The following is a 21629-nucleotide window of genomic DNA, read 5'->3' as shown; positions in this document are numbered from 1 at the left end:
CAACATGCAATCAAACTTTGAAAACAATTTTTTACACATCGATTGAAGGCATTAGCGCTCTACTGGCCTATGTATAAGATTGGAAGAATACAATAAATTACCTATTTGTAAATTACCAGATAGCCCAATGTAAGGGTTAACATTGCGTTTTTCGCCATCAAAATGGTTCAAAGATCCACTAAGAATCGATAGATTTTTTTGCTCTAAGCTTTAAAACAAGGACGAAAGTACTTACGGATCATTTTCAACAAATAATTGCATTGTAATTTCAAGGGCCTTATGATCGAAATTGATTGAAATGAACATATTTCACGCGGGACCGACAGTAAAATGAAGTTTTTTTTTTATAAAATTTGATGATGCCGCTTAAAATTGGCATCAAAATCAGGCAGTTATGCATGTAAAATTGCCTTTTTTTTATTAATTACTTTCATCAACGCGTGCATGCTAAATAAACTGAGCTAAATCTTTCGCAAAATTCTTTCATATTTTTTGTTTATCTTGATGTGAATGATGGACTAGTGTAAGAAAAACAAATAAATGTGTGGTAAAAAAATGGGGCTAAGTAACCTCCTCGGGTGCGTCTGATAAACCCTGATCAAGGTGCTTGTCATCAGAGTCCTCTGTGGGTTTCTGAGTGTGACCAGACAAGGTAGCTATAGATGCTTTTCAATGTGCATTCTACCACTTTTCAATGTATTTTGGAAAATTACTGCTAATAAAAATGAAAAATTGATATCATACATGTTCATTGTCCTGCAGGAAATTCATGTTCTCCATAACTGATATATTCACAAATTTATGTGTTTTATATATAAAGTATTGGTTGGCTACTACCTTAGACCGCACCAACCATTGAAAACGCTGATAGAAGCTTTAAATTGGTAATACGGCAATTAAAGCAATATTTACTTTTGGGGATTAATCGTGAACAAATGTGGGGTCTTTCCCATTATAGCCCCCCCCCCCCCCCAAAGCTTAGTGGTCAGGCAACCTATAGCCCCCCCCCCCCAAACATGGTAATTATACCATAATGGGGGGTCTATAATTTCATTGGGGGGCTATAATGGGAAAGACCCCAAATGTGTTCTAGTTTTCACCACTGATCAGAAAATGGTTATCACGTTTTCTGGGGTAAGAAATCAAAAACAGTATTTTTTTTACTCTTTGTTTGAATTTTTTGGATCTCCAGTGTTTTTTATGACCCCCAGTTAGAAATTATATGTTGTTATATAGCACGTTACTATATAAGAAAATAGCATGTGCGCCTGGGGGGTCATAAAAAATTTATGCTAACTAAGCTGGGGGGCCGAAACAGAATAGATCCATTTTTTTTTGAGAAAAGTTGTTACCCCATCCCTCCACTGGGTATAAGATTCTAAACTTTCAAAAGATGCTTAAGATGTTTAAAAGTACAATAAACAAAGCACAATCTTTAAAAACAAAAATGGCTAAGATCTTTGACATCATGAATTATGATTCATTTTACTACTGTCAGTTCTGGATTAGTCCAGGTATGTTTCTCATAAACTGTTGCACATTGCCTCCGGATTCATTTATTTTTTCGGTCATCTGCGCCGTCGTTTGCTGCTGGAGACCACCTTTCGGCATCTTCCCCTTCGTTCCTGAAATGTCTTCAATTGCATTTGAGCTTAGACTTTTTGTAGATTTACTGTTGACGCTTTTGCCACTCTTCTTGCTTGGTGGGCTCTTCATTAATTCTGCTTTAAAAAAGTTTAATGGTGCAAATATATTTCAAATCTAGCACACTAAACTCTTTAAATCACGTTCAAAAAATTCAGAACATAGTTCTTAACTGCCCGAGAGGCTTAATTTCCTGACAATAGGGCTATTGCGCCCGAGTGCTGGGTACAAGACCCAGGGAGGGCTCTTATTTATGTTCTAATTTATTTAGAGAATCAAAAATACTATCTAACTTTTGTTTGCTGTGTGGAATTGCGTCTTATTCTTGAAATAATCACGCAATTCGTTTGTGCGGCAGTTTTGGCGTTCAAGTTCTCTGGAGCAGTTGTTTAACTAAAGTCATTAAGATGAATTTGCTAAATTGTTTTTCAGATAAAAATTTGACAAAAGTTTTTCCAATAAGCTTGCCTTAAGGCGTCTATTTATTTTTCAAAGAGCTTTGTATAATATTTTGCTTAAATTTTTATCCGCATTAGTTCACGATTTTTCATAAATTGTTTTAAAAAAGTGAAAACTAGAGAACACGTGAACGTCACTTCTTCACATAAAGTATACTTTGAAAGTTGTTTGTGATTTTTGTATCCGTTAATAAAGTTGTACTGCGGGCAAAACTAGTAAGCAACAATGAGTAAGCAACATCAAAAATCGAATGATGTTCTTGGGTCAGCTGCCCAATAATACTGCCTATTTACGTCAACTGTCTTATATTACGTACTTTATAGGAAAGTTGACTTTTTCGGTAACAATGAAAGAAAAACGCACATTTTTAAGTTAAGCAAATTTGACTACTGCTTTCGACGCTCGTTAATAAAGTGACGTACAACTATGCCGACGTAATACTATGCCAATTAAAAGTGCCGCAAATTTATTCAAATTTTCACCCCATAAAACTCTAAACCAATCAAATCAAATTAACTGATACGAGCGCAAAATTTCGGAACCAATCACAATGAAGTTGTGAGATTTTGGATCTTATTATTCATTAGAACAAGATAATCGGAGGGAGAAATATTTAAAACAAACAAATGATAATTGCGGACCACGGGGGACTTGATATGAATCTATCACAACCAACTACTGACGCGTTTGCCCTGGTTGTTTTGAAAACAACATTCGGTTAGCATTTAATTGATAATTAATTGGTAATAGCAGCTTCGGAACTTTCATAATCAATTTCAATTTCGGCATTCTTAAACGTCGGCATAGTATTACGTCGCATAGTTGTACGTAATCCGTTACTGATGGCCTTACTCGGCCCTCCGCCTCATTTCAATCCATCAATAACCCCATGAGTCGCGTAGCAAAAGTTTAATATACACTTAATTCACCCATTCAGTCGAACCACTTCGAATAATATGACTGCAAATGCTATTATTAATGGACATAATTGAGTAATAGGATAATCGAAATTCCTCATAGTTTTTTTTACGTTTTTGTCATTCATCACTGAAAATTGGCTTCTTTAGACAATTTGCTCATCATAATTACAAATTCCTGCATTTTATGAGCAACAAATTGTAGTGTACTATTCTATGTATTCTAATTTTGAAATTGTCATTATTTTTATATCTTTAAACTTGATGATGTCATTGAAAAACTGAGATAATTAAGAACAAAACAGATTAACTGAGATAAACAAAATTAAGTTGTAAAATTTGCATTTAATTCACAGATGTACAAGATTTCTACATGTGTCAACTTTGCACAATGACAAATTATATTGTATCAGACGACGGTTGAGGCAGAGTGGAGCTATTGGACATTGTTTGTAATAAAATTTTTTAAACTGTTTTCTCCAGACTTCTTCTTATGATACCTGTTATTCATATCAATTAGTACTCAGTTTCATTTGAATCCAATAAAATTTAAAAAGGTTCAATTGAAAACGGTTCATCGATGAAGTTGCAAAAGATGTGTCTTCTCAGACGCTCACTGAAATAAACCATATTTGCAATTTCGGATCCAATACTGTTTGCGAGGTGTCAAAAGATTTTGAAAATTAACCCTGCAATGCCAATGCCTTCGCAATATTCAATTTTTATTGCAACGCAGTCAAAAATGAATTTGAAGAAAAGGCTGCGTTATATCAATTATCAGAGGAATGCATATATCCTGAAAATTACCTAAACAAAACAGTGAGAACATAAGAAGGTACATTTTAATCAACACTCTCATATCTGTTTTTTTTCAGAAAAAACAAAGCTCAACTGCAATATGTGTTATGGCTTATTCAAAACGTATAGTTCAAGTCTTTAATTTCTCTTTTGTACCGAGGGATTCGGTTGCATTTCAATATCAAGCTTAACAGATTCGGTTCAGTTTTTACAGTTTAAAGTTAACAGAAATAAGTTGGTCAGACAGTACCTGCCAATACCTACTGCTGAATAAGTTCACATGCGTATTGCTATACAAAGTCAAGTAATACAGTTCGCAAAGATGCAATGAAATGTACGAAAAGAAGTTTAAATGTAAGTTCATAAATAGTTTGTAGTGATGGTTGAGTTACTTCTGTACTCCGTCCCTAGGGAATTGTGCCACCCGCACCCCACACCCCCGCCGACAGGAATTTTAAGGCACTTAAAATTCGTCTTGATTATAAAAATCGCTCATATGTATGCTCGATATCGAGCTTTTCGCTGGGGACGTTGCCGGTGTTTTGTGTTCCTCCTCGTGGATTGGAGGTTCTTCTTGTATATCTTTGGATGAGTCGTCCATAGGTAACTCATTGTTGCTAATTGGGGGAATGTTTTCAGGCGGTTCGACCCTTGGTACTTCCGGATTGTTCGCGGTAGTGTCTTCGGATATGTCCACCACAGGAACGTCTGCGTTGTTGGATGTAGTTGAATCCAGGTAGACCACTTCAATTTGGAGTATTGGTGGTTGTATTGGGAAGTCGTCCGTGGAGCTGTTGTCGAGGGTTGTACCTTCATGGTTTGGTTGGTTCCAAATTTTGTTTACAATCTTGTCTAGTTTCGGCGTAGATTTCATTATTCCCTGGGATCGTTTCTGTACTGTGGGAGAGTACGAACATGATGGTTGATTAGATTGAGTGGATTCGTTGTTGTCATTCATGAAGTCATTGGGGTCGGAAGAAGTGACAATCTCGAATGGTGGGGTCCCCGGGGATTCGGGTTCGATACTGTGGATCTTGACAGTTGGCGAGAATTTGAGTTTTGCCGTGTTGACCGACGTAAAACTCTTGCTGTCGGATGAGCTGGAGTATATAAGCTTACGCTCGTCCTGCAGTTTTGATTCTTTTGAATGTTGCAGTGCGGCGGCTTTCGACTTCTGATCAAATACGCTCGAGCTGGAGGGCTTCGTGAGGCGTGCTTTAGCGTTTTTGATCCACTGTGCTCTCTTGGGGCTCCCTGGGGACTTGTGCGTCATTGGTTGTGGGCGAATTTGTCTATGAGATGGTTTGCTTATCTTTTTCGTTGCGGAACGCTGTCGCTTGTGTGCCTGTTGGTTTCGCTTAGCCATTGCTACTAGTTCAGAATGTCCCAGGGGTTGAGTGTTGATGACACTTTGGCTTGGTCCTGGTTGATTTTGTGGTATTGGAGCTGACTGTAATGGGGTTGCTCGTGTTCGTTTCGCTTTAGCTTCTTGTTTAGCTAGGGCTGCCTTTTCTTCTAAACAAAACTTTCTTATTTTTTCTTGGTTACGTTTATATTCACCGACGGTTTTACATGCTACCATGTGTATAAGCCGAGGTTTTGGTTCAGGTTCGGTGTCGCGGGGTTTTGTTTCTGTAACGATTGCTAGATCGTTTTTTCTTATGACCGTCTTTTTTCGGTTATCAGTATCTAGTGTTATTGTGTGGGGTGAATAATTTGTTATTGTTCCATCTGTGATTATATTCCATTGGGGTTTTAAAGTTCCCCGGGGTTCCGCTACTTTAGGGGCTAATGTTTTCCGCGCTATGTTTTTTCTATTGTAAATTACGGTAGATGTTTTATCGCCAAAAGTAATTTCTAGTTTGTCAGGTATGATCTTACCAGGAAAGCGCTTGTGGCTAAGCAGCGGCGCGTTCTCTGAGTCATCTGTATCACTTGTGGTTGGGTGTGGTTACGATTGGGTTTTATACTGGATGTCGAGTTCTGATTCGCTATCGTGGTCCCAATCCCACATGATTTCCCTGGGGAGTGCTGGGTGTCGTAACGTTGCTTGATCTGAAGCATATTTGTTTATTTGTTTGTATGAGAGGTTTTTGTTTGAGGGTTTCGTAATCATGTTAGAAAGTTCTGTGTTGGTGGTCTGCCGAAATGGGCTACAAAAGGTTTTATTTTGGTTGTTGCGTTTGGAATAAGTCTTACTGATTCTGTGATTTTGGCTACTATTGTTTCTAGATCGGCGGAGGACCATAAAGGATCATGTTCCATTACGGCGATACTCCTTTTTAATGTCTGGATTAGTCTTTCTACCATTCCTGTTGCCCTATTATCTCCCGCGGGAGCTAGTATTAGTTTGATATTTTTGTTTTTGCAGAACAGTTCAAATTCTCGTGCTTTAAAGGCTTGGGCTTGATCACATCTTAATGAGCGTGGTATGCCGTGAAATCGGCACTATTCTTCTAAATAATTTAGTGCAGTTTGTGTATCACAGTCCTTAAATACCTCAGCGTGAGGGTATCTTGTTAATCGATCTACGGAGACTAAAATATAATAGTTTTGTTTGTGTTCTCTAAATGGTATTGGTCCCGCAAAATCTAATTGTACTTCTTCATTTGGTTCGCTTAGCTTAGGTAATATCCCCAGGGAGTTTTTTGGAGCTATCGGTTTAAGGTTTTTACCTTTCCTAATGCAGTCCCCGCATGATTGAGCCTTTGCTGTTACTTCCCTGTGGATTCTAGGGAACCAAACCAGTTCGGCTAGTCGTAACATTCCTGACTGGCCCGGATGTGTCTGGTGAAGGGAGTTTATAACGAGTTGCTTAAGCGAATTAGGTACCGTTAATCTGTTATCGTATAACACGCAGCCAGATGGTGTTATGGATAGGTCTCTTTTCAATGAATAAAAGTATGGGCTGGCTTTTTTGAGGGTTTCCCAGTCCTTATCTCTGATTAGTTTTATAATAGGTGCCATTTGTCGATCGTTTTGGGTTGCTTCGGCGACAAATTCTTCGCCGAACACTTGACTTAAATTTTTTCTGTATTGCGGCATATTGGCGGTGTTGGCTAAGGGGTAAATTGGATTTTGGGGGTCTGGTCTTATGGCCGCCCTTCCTAATCCTTTGTTGGTGTTTTCGTCCGTCTGGGTACCAATGGTAGTTTTGTTGTTGTTCATTTTGTTTGGGGCGCGTTGTCTCTTTGTTATTTTCTGATCGAATGTATTTAATTTGGGTCTATTCCTAGTGGTAACGTGAATAGTTTGATATCCCTGGGGAATCTGTTTTGAAGTTTTCGGTATTAAGGAATTAATCGATGTAACTTTTGGGGATAATCCTTGGGGTTTTGTATTTGAGTTAGAATTATGTGAAATTTTGTTTTGAATGAATTGATTTGAATTTTGAGAATTTGAATGATGCAAAGAAAGCGGCTGAAAGTTGGAAAGATTAAGGCAAAAAGCGTCCTCGTAATTGTTTGCATGCGTATTATTGTATGCGTGTAATTGATTTGTCTGGTATTTGTCTGAGTTTGTGCGAGTAGCCGAAGTGTAATTAATCGAATTTTGTGTGAGAATGAATTTAAAGTCATTTATTAGGTTAACTATGAATTGTGTGTCGTATGCTGATGGAGGGGGGGTTGTTTTTGGGATGACGACTGAGATAGTCAGCAAAACTCATGTTTTTCCCCGGGATGTGTTCGAGATTGAAATTGAATGGGAGTAATCTGTCTACCCATCTTGTTAATCTACTTTGGTAAGTTTTATTCCCGCGGTTTTCATTGAGGGCTGATAACAGAGCTCGATGGTCTGTTTGTAATGTGAATTCGGTCCCGACTAAGTAGTGTTTAAAATGTTCAAGGGACCATACTACGGCTAAAAGTTCTAGTTCGTTTGTACTGTATCTGGATTCATGTTTGTTTAAAAATCTGCAAGCGAAGGCAATTGTATGCCATTCTTGGTTATGTTTTTGCACAATGCATGCCCCAAGTCCTTTCGCGCTGGCGTCGCATTTTACTCGTGTTTGTTTTGAAGTGTGTTTATTTTCGATTATTTGATGTATTTTTGTTTTGATGTTATTGAATGCTGAGCTGTGTTCTTCTCTCCAATCAAGTTTATTGTTTTTAGATTCGGGGTTTTTCTTTAACAGTGGTCGGAGTGGTTCTGAGAGCTTAGCGAGATTCGGAATAAATTTGGTGAGGTGGTGGACGCTCCCTAGGAATGATCTTAATTGTTTTAATGTTTTCGGGTTATCGAGTTTTGTAATTGCTTGTTTTTGTAACCAGGGGACTTATTCCACTCGGTGTTATAGTAAAACCTAGCCATTCGATGGGGTTTTTTGCGAATTCTTATTTTTGTAAGTTGATAGCAAGTCCTTTGTTGTCGAGTCTCTTGAGGATTTTATCCAATTCTTTTTCATGATCCCGAATGGATCCCTTGGTGATAACTAGAATATCATCAAGAAATGCAAATTTAGAATGTATTCCTTCTAGTGTTTTGTCGATTGTTTTTTGGAAGGTTGCTGGCATGTCGGTTAGACCATAGAAGCCATTTATAAATCTATATGTTCCGGTTGCTTTTCCCCCGAGTATACTGAAATTGCAGTGCTTAGCTATTGAATTGTCTAATGGGATTTGACTGTAGGCGTATTTTAGGTCTATTTTTGAGAACCAAAACGTCCCAGGGGAATCTTGCGTTTGAGTAATATATAATGCGACTGCGTCTACTAGGTGGTCGATGCTTTGCATTTGATACTTGTTTTTGTGTATCGCTTTGTTTAATTTTTTGGAGTCCAGTGCTATTTTTACTGACTTGTCCTTTTTCACTGTTATTACAACTGGGCTAACGAATAGATCGTCGGGCATTTTCGAGTTTGGAGATTTGTTTGTCTTGTATTAGTTTGTCTAGTTCTCGTTCGACTTTTTCGAGTAAATGTAAAGGTATTCGGCGCCCTTTTTGTTGTATTGGGATATGGTTTTGTTTGAATATTGATTTGGCTATGTGATTTTTTGATTTTCCTAGTCTAGTACAGAGGTGTTGATACTTATTATAAATCCATTTGACGATATTTTTATCCGTTTCGATTGAGGAAATGGAATAAATTTGGTTACCTGGGGATTTATTGGGTTTCTGCTGTAGGTAGATTCCCAGCTTCTGTAGGACATCTCTGCCCATTAAGTTGTGCGTTTTGTGTCCCAACAATAATATTCTGCAGTTTTTGGCTGTCCAGGATCCGGAACGGAGGGTGATGTTAATCTCTCCTTCTATTTTAATGTTGTTATTGTTGAAACATTTGTATTTTCTTTGGCTGGTGTATTTTTGGAGTTTCACCTCGGGGTTATGTTCCAAAATTTTGTTGGCTTGTTCTTTGGTGATGAAACTCCTGGGGGATCCTGTGTCCGCTAGCCAATGTACTTTCAATTTGTTTGTAGTTTCCACCCAGATTTCTTTTGGCAGAGTCGTGTTTAAATGTACGTTTTGTACTTCTGTAAATGACTCTGGTGCTATGTGATTGATGTCGGCCCAGTCATCTGACAACTCTTTTATGTAGAGTGCGGATTCTGGGTCGACTGATTCTATCTGTTCTTCTTCTTCTTCAAGCTCTTCTTCGATGAGTTGTTCCTGAATTTGTCTAACTTTAAGTTGGTTGCTCTGTCCCTGGGGACGTTGTGATGGACCTCTTTGATTCTGTCTCCGTGTTGGTAAAGGGGGAATTTTGGATCGGCACACCTTAGCCAAATGTCCAGTTTTCTTGCAGATGTTGCATACGGCTTGTTTTGCCGTACACTGGTTCATATGTCCTGCAGTGAAACTGCCTCCACATCTCCAGCATTGTTCGTTTGGTTTGTTTACCTGCTGGTTGCTTTGTTGTTGAGTTCGCGGCGTTGGGCGTACATTCTTGTTCATTATAGTGTTTACTTGGCTATTCCAATTCGGCGCTGATGAACGGAGGATTTCTTTCTGGTTCTCCTGTCCTCTCTCTCTTGACAGAGCGACGTTTAAAACTTGTGCGGCAGTGCGCACCTCGGACAGTAATTCCATCTGTACTGTGGTGTTGTTCATCTTCGCGATGAAAAAGTCTTTAATGAGGTCTTCTTCTACGTTCCCCAGGGCTGCCTTTGAGCCCAGTTCTCTAAGCCTGCTGAAGAATTTCTCCAGGTTTTCGTTTGGATTCTGTTGTACAGTAATTAATTGGAACCTATCGAAGGTTAGATTTCTAGGTCGCGTGAAGGTCAGGCCTAGCTCATATACGAGTTCGTTTGTGGAGCAGCGATCGATTACGGTGTGGGGGTTTCTCTGATGGCAAATTCTTGTCGCCTCTGTCCCTATGGACAGGTATTTCAGGCTTTTCACCTTCAAATCAGCTTCATCCCACGTGTATCTGTCGATCATCGGTCCCCTGCTCCTGATTTGCTTGCATTCATTCTCCCAGTCGACTTTTCGCCGCTCGTTTCGGATTTCTCGTTTTCTATTCTCTTCTCCGCTTGTGTTTTCGATTCTTTCTTCGAGTGTTGGCATTATGGGATAGAAGAGATCGTTTGCTGTTGGTTTTAATCTGAGGAGTAGATCCACGTGCATATTTTCTTTGGCCATCACTGCCATTTTAAATGTGCAAAACCATGTTTGCCATTCGTTTGCTGGATTGGCCCCGCTTTCCCAGAATAGGGGTACACCAATTGGTGATTTCATTGTTGACTGCGCCATGTTATGGCTTATTCAAAACGTTTAGTTCAAGTCTTTAATTTCTCTTTTGTACCGAGGGATTCGGTTGCATTTCAATATCAAGCTTAACAGATTCGGTTCAGTTTTTACAGTTTAAAGTTAACAGAAATAAGTTTGTCAGACAGTACCTGCCAATACCTGCTGAATAAGTTCACATGCGTATTGCTATACAAAGTAATACAGTTCACAAAGATGCAATGAAATGAACGAAAAGAAGTTTAAATGTAAGTTCATAAATAGTTTGTAGTGATGGTTGAGTTACTTCTGTACTCCGTCCCTAGGGAATTGTGCCACCCACACCACAATATGCATAGAATTTTAGTGAGAAAATCAAAGCCACCTGCTCCGCTGGCCACCGAGATTTAAACTCAGATTTAAATCAAAATGGGTTTTTTTAGGATATGCTAAAAAAAATTGCAGAAGCTCAATCTTTTTCCCATGTGTGGAAATACTTAAGTAGGCTTTCAATCAAATACCGTGATCTTGTCAAAATATTGCCACGATGAATAAATATTTGCCAGGTAGCAAATGGCTATTCGTCTATTCATTCAGTCAATCAACTCTTTGAAAATGGAATTTAGTGGTTCGTTCTCTTGTAAAACAAGCACATCAAAAAAAGCCACCCACTTACCGGACGAATCAAAATTTCAATGCGAGGGAGGGACTCCACGGACCGAATGATTGCTTTAATTTTTAATAAAAAAGAACTAATATCTAAGTGCCAGTTTGATATTTAGTTGTTTTTTCTGATGTTGAATAAGTTGGATTAGTGAATAATTGAATTGAATGACAGTGTCATGCGTTCACAAAGATTGAGTAAATCTGAAGTCTAGTTTCTTCAATATGAGCATGTACGTTACTTAATTGATTGATTGATATACTGTTGGTTAGTTGGCTTAATTAACAAAGCGATTGTCGATTTTGCTATAGTAATTTATTTGTTCAAAAAACAAGGAAAACTCAAGTTTTCAACTGTGTTTTGACGTGGCTAATTAGAAAAAAAATAGTGATGAGAGCAGTGATATTTTAGCCACTCTCGAGTAAAATTTCAAGCAATTTTTATAGGTGCTGGTACATTTCAAAATGTGAGGTTTTACGTATGTGACCAGACATTAAAAATAACGCAAAAGAGGTATTTATTCCAACTACTTTAAGTTTTATTACTTAATTACAAAGAAGGAGGCTCGGTTATGTGTGTTTGCAAATAACTTCCAGACCCCGCTCAACCACGTTCTTGACTTAATTATCCACCAAATGAGGAAGAGAAAAATTTTGAAAAAAAATCAGAACAAAAATCAGTTATTGTTCAAAAATAACTGGTTTATCCACTTAAAAAATCGCTTTAGCTACCCCTATATAATTGAAAGAATGACTCATTGGAGAGCCGATGATAACATCCGTTAAAGAGGGCAAGAGACAAAACAAACCACAAAATGACAAAAACATAATAAAATAGTCAAAACAGCATCAGATAAAAACTAAACTAAACCAAATAGCATGCGCTAGACCAGAAAAGATATGGAACCTGTATTTATTGAAAATAACTAACAAGTAGACAAACAACAAAATTCGGCAAGTTAGAAAAGACGTTTAAACTTTTCGGAAACAAATAAAATCAAAGTCATGACAGCAATTAATTATCAACTGAAATCACTCAATGGGTTCATTTATACATTTAAAAAAACCGTTGAGACTTGTCTTTATCCAGAATTTCAGATGACTAATAAAAACAACAAATACAGACAAAAATAAAAGTCATTTCAATTTTGCGAGGAAACGGTGTGTAGTTTTATTAAAAGATCAAAATCTATTCACTAAAATTAATGAATTTATTCCATTTTGCCTTGTTTCAAGGCCATTAATGTGCTATTCCACTTGCAATGGATGTGCCATTAATGTGATGATCGGACAACACAGCAAAAGAGAACCTCAAAAATCGGAAACTGTCAATGATAAAAAACATCATGAAAACTCGTAGCATCAAAAAATCTGTATCTACATCTTAAAAGAGCAATAGAGAATACATCATCAACTACTTGAAAAAAAGCGACATCTCTGTTTATGTTGCAGAAAATAGATTCAGTGTGAAATATCTCAAAAAATCGTTTATTTCAAAACAAAATTTCGAAAACGTAAAACATTAAAGCCGTAAGTGAAAAATGGTAGTTTAACCTGTAACTGCTTAGAAAGCCGACTATACATGTCATTAGTGGGATTTACTAAAAAGACTGCACATTATCACTGAATACAGACAGAATTCAAAATTTTTATGCAAACGATGTTGAAGACAAAAAACCAGATGGAATTGTTAAAAAATTTTTTTGGCCTCCCGTTGAAAGTAAATTTGCCCTGTCAATAATAGATGTTTTAATTGAAATCATTGAAAGGCAAAAGTATTTCAAAAAAATATACCCCGCCCCATTACAATCCAAATTAATTTTGAACTACAAACCTCCTAAACCAGACCAAAGCTGGTCTTGCCTTTTCTGCTTTTCATTTAAAACAAATTATGTACCAAATTTTACCCGAATAGCTATTTGAAAAAAAGTCATTATATCAAAAATAAATAAGGATTTTAGATACTTATGCAGTTATAAAGCATTATGTATCAATTGATAGCTTTATAGAGTTTGTTCAATAGCTCCTAAGATACCAAATTAGACCTTCGATTAATTAAGGCTACGAAAAGAACATCAAATGCTGGCAACCATAAAAAAATCATTGTAAATTTACTAAGGCAGTTTGTCGGAGCCATGAAAATCATGAGCTTTTCTCATGAAACAATATGGTTTCAAAAACACATGCCCTAAATGGAGACCCAGATCTTCCAAAAATACAAATCCAAAACATAATCTGAATCCTTTTTCACTTGAAAACTCACTCGTTATTATTCTGAAAAAATCCGTAATAGATTTTTTGGCAAACGAAACTCTTAATATATCAAAAATAAACTATGCGTTTTTCATAATGGTTTAAATAAACCAAAGACTGAAAAATGCTATGTCCAGGAAAATTTCTTAAGAACCGGAGGTACAATTAGCCCCTATCTGAGTGAAGAAAGAATGTGTCAGCTGTTTTTATGTCTGCACTGCTGGTTAAAGTGGGCCAAATAGACATATGTGATGTCATTTTTTATTCCGAAAATGCTGCAATATCAAAAATTTAGCTGAAAAATTTGCCAAAGCAGTTAGTTAAAAGAAATGACCAACTTTGTTCTGTCTTTAATCATAAAACGAAACAGATCATCGTTAACATAATTTTATCATATTTTTGCGAAAAGTGCTCACAATTCAAGCAAGACGTTACGAAATACAACGCAACGTCAGGTCAACGTTCACAAATCTTTAAACCTCCGTAACTCCTTGAAAAAAGCAAAAAGGAAGTTCGGCTGGAAGTTCTGATATATTTGAATTAAAATTATTGATAAAGATTTTGAGCAATCAGTATTCATTCTGCGTTAGTTTTTAAACCATTAATCATGATAACGCTGAGTAAAGGATGTAGACGGTAAAACGCATAGTTTATTTTTGATATATTAAGAGTTTCGTTTGCCAAACGTTCTTCTGTTACGGTAAAACTCAGGTAAAACAAGGTGAAGCAAAATTACCAAACGTTTTGGGAAAGTTATCACTTTTTTGAAATCTGCTCGTTGTGTGCACATTTTTATGGCTTTGTTAAATAAAATGCAACGTTTAAACCGATCCCAGATTTTGCAAACTGTCCATCAAGATGTTCAGGAGCTTTCAACAGCACTGATGCGTTAGCTCTCTTATTTATTTTCCCTTTCCCTGTACACCTGAAGCGAACAGAGAAAAGAGAAAACGACACTTAAGTCTCTTCCATCAAACGTACTTCAAAAAACAAACCCACTAGCGTCGGACGAGTTGCTCTTGAGGACTCACGACTGCCGAGGCAAACCATTTAGAAGGTCGCATCGACTAAAGAAACTTTTATGGTGCAGGGAGAGGTTCCAACACGACCTCACGGATGAGTCTGGGATATTAGCCAATGTGCTACTATTTTAGTAAGACTTATCGCTGGATCTGCTCAATTCAAATCACTCAGTGGAGAAGCGAAGGCGAAAAAATTGTTCTAGAAAAAGACTGTCAAGCAAACATTTTTCATACAGAAGACACATTTACAATATTTGACATACATATACTTCGTTCGAGACCAATTGAACATCTTTCTGTGGGAAAGCATGCAAAAGAGTTTGATAAAATAGGTCAAATTTTTTTGCGTTCCAAAAATTTTCTCAGATTCCACGGAACATATTTCAAAAAGTTCGGCTGTAAAATGCTCTGAGCTTCGCGCCCATTAATGTTTCATTAAGTTTCAAATAATAGCTCACTTCATTTCAGTTCAAATTTGAATCTGAGGTATTGTGAAAATTGCGCATATATGAGAGAAGTCATCTAAAGCGCGGATCTATCTTGTTTAGATCCCGAGTGTTTTTATAGCCCAAATTCCATACTTTCTTTTGTTTTATCGGACGCGATTATGTGAAAAACAGCCGACATATTGCCGAAATTTAGCAGCGATAGATGCTTGTGGCCTTCCATCGAAATGAAACAACTAAAGAAATAGCAACCAGTCCTTTAATAGACCGCTAGAATTTTTGGGTTAGATTCGGAGTGTCATTTAATGGGATACATACGCTCTATAAGGAAAAACCTTAAGAGCTTTTTGCAAATTAATATTCGAAATCAAAACTCAAGAATCTAATACTCAAGAATTAGGGCATATAAGTTTGGCTTTACTTAGATGCACACTACTGATCTTTTACTAGTAAATGTTTATAAAATTTGAAGTTCCATAAGTGAGTTAAGAAGTGATTTTTTAAGTGAGGTAAGTCACGCAATTGACCTAAAAGCGAAAATGACGTCACTCACGCAAAATTTAACTGCAAAGCAGTAGAAGTCACTGAAGTCATTGAAAAAGTAAATTACAAGAAGTCAGGTTGTAAAAATCATCGATGGAGACCACGAATTAAAAACACAGCCAGTAGAATACCGGAAACGACTCGAATCGTCGTGCATTATGATCTCTAACCTAACCCTCCCGAATCAGAAAATCAAAATAGACAATAGAAACAAAAACAAAAGTAGCCCAACAAAGCACACGCTGCTGTTAAAGTCCAATGTTCGAAAACAGAAGTCAACAATCAAAAACGGAGGTAAATGCTCGAACAGAAAGAAGTCAAAATTCAAGTCATGAACAAACTTGCTTTCTGCTTAAAAAAACCTGTAGAATCTCAATACTCCTCTTCTAGTCGTAAAACATCACGATGTCCTCAATAATAGCCGCTATCGGTTCGCGACTGTTAAACAGATATAAGAGTCGTGCAATATAAACAGATAAAAAAAGCAACATATATAGTCAGAAGAAATCAATTTTTTAGTGAGAAATGTCGGTAAGTAGGTGGAGAGAAGGGGGTAGGTGGGGGGTTTGGGTAGGCAGTTGGGGGAGGAGGAGGAGGAGATAGATGGGGGTGGAGGATAGGCGTGGGGGGAATTGGGGGAGGGGTAGGTTATATAGGTTGGAGTGACTTATATGCGATCAAAAATTATCAATGGCCTTTTCACCTTGAATATTACTAGCTGTTCCTAATTACTATACATCATAAACTAAGCTACTGTTAAAGTCCAATGTTCGAAAACAAAAATCAACGTTCTAAATCAGAAGACAATGTTTAAAAACAAAAGTCAAAAGTGCAAGTCATGAACAAACTTGCCTCAGCTAAAAAAAACCTTTAGAATACCAATACTCCTCTTCGAGTCGTAAAAACTACGATGTCCCCAATAATAGCCGCCATCGCTTCGCGGCTATTAATAAAAAGCTCGTACGCCTGTGGGTATAAACGTTATATGCCCACTAATGAGGGTGGGGGGGGGGCAAACAGAATAGATCCCAAAGCACAACTACCTACAGAATACCCAGCTTATCAAACCGAAAACTTTCAAATCTAAGCATGAAAAAAGGAAAGGTCATGCCACGCCTACAATGGATTTTTGTTGGAACAAAACTTTGTTAGCAAAGTTTAATTGAAATGTCAAACACAAAATGCTGAATATGAGGTGCATAGTTTTTAACCTTTGCCACATTTAACAGTTCAACAGAATACATTGAACTTCTAGTTCTTTTCAAGATCTCTTGAATTTCATTACATATCGAAAGTCCAACATTTGCACAAATTCGCTCTTTTTCCGATCCCGCTTTCCAAGAACAGGTCACATGGCTCATTGCCAAAACTTCAGGCGAGCCAGAAAATCCAGACTCTTTATTATCCCCACTGGTGGTGACATTTCTATGTACATGCAACATTCCTCCACCCTCTCGCAAAGCGTTACAAGCCGTCTCGTAAAATCCAGAACATTCTGGAATCAAACCCAAATTTACGCGATCACAAACTGATCGTGGGCAATGAATTCGGTTATCCCCCTCCAGTATTTCGCACTTTGACGTCACGTTGTTCATTTCCAAAGCGCGTCTCAAACCTTCACATGAAACCGGATTCCACTCGCACGCATAGACAAACTTCGCATTCGCATGCAATAAGTACGGCAAGGTAAAGTAGCCGATTCCAGCGAACAAATCGACTACAACTTCATCCGAACAATCAAACATGGCAACTCGCATTTTCTCGGAAATGTTTCCAAAAGAGAACATAGATCGAGTGACATCAAAGCAATACTTCACTCCATTGTCTTTGTGAACAACCCATGGATCACGGCCATAGACTAAACGACAGCTTGGACTTCGGAAATCGTCATTCACAATAGCCGATTTCACAGCTATTTTGGGAACTTTCAAATAGCTAGCAATGAACTCCCATAGTCCGGATTGATTATGCTTCCAAAAGCTATGGGAAAAATCACAAGTGTTAAACACCACACAGTTTTCATGCTTCTGGTACTTCCGTGGAACTGAAGAGAGCTCGTCTGAAGTATCTTGAAGTTTGAAATAATCGCGAACCGCAGTTTTGAGATTGGTAACGGGCATTCATCTGGTATACAGCATGAAGCAACTGAAACTGAATGATGAAAAGTGCCGGGATCACGGTGCTAGGAATGTTGGCCGAGTTTTGAAATTGATCAATAAATCTCATTGGTTAATAAATCACCTGTTGGTTGGACCATTATCGTTGATGTGCGTTGGGGGGGGGGGGGGGAGGGGGCGGGGGGCTCCGCAAACAAAAAAAAACAGAATAAATCTTTTAAAGAAATCTTAAACAATAGCTTTTGTATCGAAAACTAGAGGTCTCAAAAACATCACACCGATAATAACATGTTAAATAAATGTTCACACAACGCAATCTCAGAACCTCCACGCCGAGCAGAACCACACCAACTTAGCAGAAAACCGAGTAACGAAAAACCGAGAGCAATCAAACAAGATGTCACTACAAACAAAAACTAAAAACAGATCAAAGGAATTAACGTCGGAAAATAGATGACATCCTTTACTAATATCACAAAGTGAAATGGTGACAACAAATTGCGGTATGATTCGAAAATTCAGATCTTGTCGAAGTCAATGAGAACATTAACTAAAAGCTGAAACAACCAAACAGACCCAAATTGCCCTAAAGCGCATAAAATGATGAAATACGAGCTTATTATAGAAAAAAGTTTAAATGGCAAAAATGAGAACAAATCGACGCGATTTTATTTGTCTTAGAGTAGTAAACAACCAATAGTTGAGTTCAACTGTTTGAAATTAAGCATGACAGATCAAATCAGCAAACAAAAAAAATTAAAAAAAAAAAGGTCAAAACACTCAAAACCTTAGTGCAATATTTTGCGTTAGAAGAGATACAACTATAATAATTGCTTTAAACTTTGTTCGAGAGCGATTAAAATGGCTTTTTCATTGGGCGAAAAAAGAAGTTCCATGAACTTCATGGAACATATTTGTCTGCACTGCCTTTAAATCAACGGTGGCCCCATAAGTGGTCCTGAACAATCAAGAACCGCCACCAAAGGTTACAACACGATGTTTAAAAAATTCCGATATTAACACTTTCTACAGAAATTTCTACTTGAAGTCACTTCCAGTTTGTCAAAAAAAATAGTAGTACCACGAATACCTTCGAACATAAAAATGTGGAGAACAATGAGCTATTTCCATAAAACAGTTCATCTTGAAATTACCTTAGGTTTTCCTACAAAATCTAGCATACAATCCGACAAAGTCAGGGTATTTAATCTAAAACAACCGGTGTGAGTTGACTTTGTTTGTTGCAGCTAACTTCGGTTTAGACAGGATAGCCAAACTGGGTGAGTGGGAGCAGAATTCAGTTATTTTGGGTGAATGTGGTGGTGAAGTCAAGGGAGCGTCATACGTGACAAAGGGGGTGCAAATCACCTAAAATGGACCTTTACACATTGAATTTACGTCTTAACAGCAGAATTTGTTAGATGGGGGTGTGTGGTCTAAAAGATCTGCCGTCCACAGGACAAAATTAGGTCTCCTCAGCAGTTTCAGTGAATTTCTTACTTAAAAACTAGTGAAGGTTTTCAGAGAACAGCTCAAAGATCTAATGACCTTGTGCGTTACGAGTATACCCCTTTTCTCAAGACAAAAAGTCACCATGTTAGAAAATTTAACTGTTGCAACTTACCGCGGCAAAACTTTTCCATCAAAAGCGGAGGCCAAAAAATAAAGTGAAATAATGTTTTGAAAACAACCAGAAAGCGTCGGACAAATTTCTCCAGAGCGACAGTCTCGCTTTATTCTACAGTAATTTTCTTCAGCTAGGAGGGTAAGGAACTGATTGCAAAGTGAGCTTTTCTTGGTGCCGGGGGATGATTTTAATAGAGCTTCTTATGGACAACCGAAAAGATTTAAATTGAAACAGTTGGCCCAATTTGGCTAAATTTCCATTAGATTTTCATTAGTAACCTGCCGCCATTTGAGTTGAACGGTTATAAATTAACATAGCCGGCAGATTTCCGCAATAGCTGCAAAATAAACTAGCCGTAGATTACAGATAGAGATACAGAAGTGCCTAGAAAAAGTAATCGACACCGCTCAGCAACAACAAAATAATATAACTTGTTCAATGTGAGCCCGCAGAAACGTGTTTACTAGCGTCCTTAAATATAGCTGTTTCCTTGAACGTACACAAACTCTAACAATTCGCCTTGAGTGAATAAGTCGCGCATATCAAAATCTTACCACACAAATGACCTATAAGCTGAAGCAAGAGTGAGTAAGAAACGACGACACTCGCGCAGAGGCTGTAAGTGAGGGGAAGTAGTTATTCAAAAAAATTGACATTTCATCATTGCTGTTCGAACGAATCAAATGCAAAACGCTGAAAGAACATCAAATGACAAAACAAAAAACATAGCAGGAGAAGTCTTGAACTATAATTCATCGACTAAAAGAAATTTCATTGACTAAACAAAAAACGTGGCCAAAAATAACTAGGAATGGTCCTGGAAAAACAGTGAGAAACTCGGCTCAATAACTTTAAAAAAACGTCAAAAATAGAAGTTAAGACCGGGCTTTATCGTTTCATCCCGCTTCTTCTGATTTTGCTCTTTTGACATTGACCGTATCCACTATATAACGTAATTCATGCGTGTGAGAGAATTTACAATCCATTCAGTTGAAACAGTGAGTGAGGTAAGTCAGAAGTCAATCGTGAAAAATGTGACTCATGTAAAAACAAAAAAACGTGATCAAAAGGTAAAGCGAATTTTTCAAAAAGGAGAGCACCTAAATAATAGCCGTTGAGAAGCTGACGGCAGTTATTAAACAGTTACATATTTCTCGATTTTTAGTGTCATTTTCTTTTCAAAACATAAATTGACATCTGAAAACACTTTCGAGCAATAGTGGTCTATTCTATCCCCAATGAATGCAATGAAATAAAACAATTGCAAAAAAATTAAAATGAAGCTCAGATTAATAACCAAAAACATTGAAAAAACTAGCAATACAACCAATCATTAACATAGCCTATTCCAAACTTCTGACCAAAATATTGTCAAAACCAAAATCTGCTTAAAAAACCGCACGCGAAGAAAGTTCTCTGCTTTTTACACACCAATTTCTCGCCCTCGAAGACAGTGCCATGAACAAAAAACAACTTTTCGCTACTCTCCAATTTTAATCAACACTCAAACCACTCCAAGTTCTTTCACGCGTTTGATTTCTTGCTTCAAAATAAATACCAATAAAATTAAAGCAACTCACGCATACCCTCGTATTTTGCGGTCAGGCAAACCCCGTAGTCGAAGCAACACAACTACTCGAAGGATTGCTTAAGAGATCAGAACAATAAATTTCGTTTTTGAAAAGCTGACTTGAAATCCTATTGACATTCGATCCATAACACCGCGGCATTCAAGACACATAGAGCATAGGTAAATTTTCATAATTTCCACTTCTGCGAGACTCCTCTTCGTGTCGTAAAAACACAGCGCCCCAAAAATTTTCAAATTCCTTGAATTCTGAAAACCAAGAACACCGCACTATAGCTACATTTAGCTTACAGCTATAATGAAATACGCCCAGCAGCTTGCCGGAACACAACCCTCGTTGATTCCCGTAACCCTATAATGATTGAAGAAAAATAATTTAATTTGTGTACAAAAACAGTAATAAAGTGTAATATTTTTTATTTCATTTCATTTAGACATACCTCCGTTCCTCAATGAGAGGATACAGAGGCTAGTATCAATACCAATAAGCAATAGCGATGGTAACTAAGACTTATAAGATCAAAGTTTAAGTAGCATGTATCTAAAATATGGCTTTATGGGTTTATCCCGTTTCTATTTTTGATTCCGTTTTTGATACTGATTCTAATCATTTTAGATTGCTCTGCTGAGCAAATGCTTTTTAAAGGCATTTTAAGCCGAATGAGCAAAAAATTAAACTATCCTAGAGAATTCAAAAAAGATTTCACGCAAAATATGGAAAAAGCGGCAAAATGAGGTAAGGCGAAATTTTATTGGACGAAATAACCGGCAGGACAACTCATGACCTAGAATTCAAAGAATTTCACTAACTAAACAAGCAATTAGGACTATAACGGACTATTAATGAGTTCGCAAAACCATTTAGAAAAAACCCGATCAAAAATAAAAA

The 21629-nt window shown here is 37.3% G+C and overlaps 1 protein-coding gene across 1 annotated transcript; it reads right to left on the bottom strand.

The window, feature by feature from the left end:
* Window positions 1-16552: 16552 nt before the first annotated feature.
* Window positions 16553-20869, bottom strand: LOC142343899 (tRNA wybutosine-synthesizing protein 2 homolog). The gene is made up of 2 exons (XM_075395281.1): window positions 20739-20869; window positions 16553-17553 (listed from the first exon to the last, which is right to left on the bottom strand). The coding sequence occupies exon 2, from the start codon at window positions 17526-17528 to the stop codon at window positions 16557-16559; it is 972 nt and encodes a 323-aa protein (XP_075251396.1). The 5' UTR covers window positions 17529-17553; window positions 20739-20869; the 3' UTR covers window positions 16553-16556.
* Window positions 20870-21629: the final 760 nt, after the last annotated feature.

Source organism: Convolutriloba macropyga, chromosome 8, assembly GCF_964194025.1.
Source record: "Convolutriloba macropyga chromosome 8, txConMacr16.3, whole genome shotgun sequence".
NCBI classification, from domain to species: Eukaryota; Metazoa; Xenacoelomorpha; order Acoela; family Convolutidae; genus Convolutriloba; species Convolutriloba macropyga.
The sequence above is the reverse complement of the archived record's forward strand: the minus strand, read 5'-3'. Positions and strand labels throughout refer to the sequence as shown.

Coding starts and splice junctions, on each gene's coding strand:
- LOC142343899 (XM_075395281.1), bottom strand. CDS start 17,528: ATGCCCGTTACCAATCTCAAAACTGCGGTTCGCGATTATTTCAAACTT.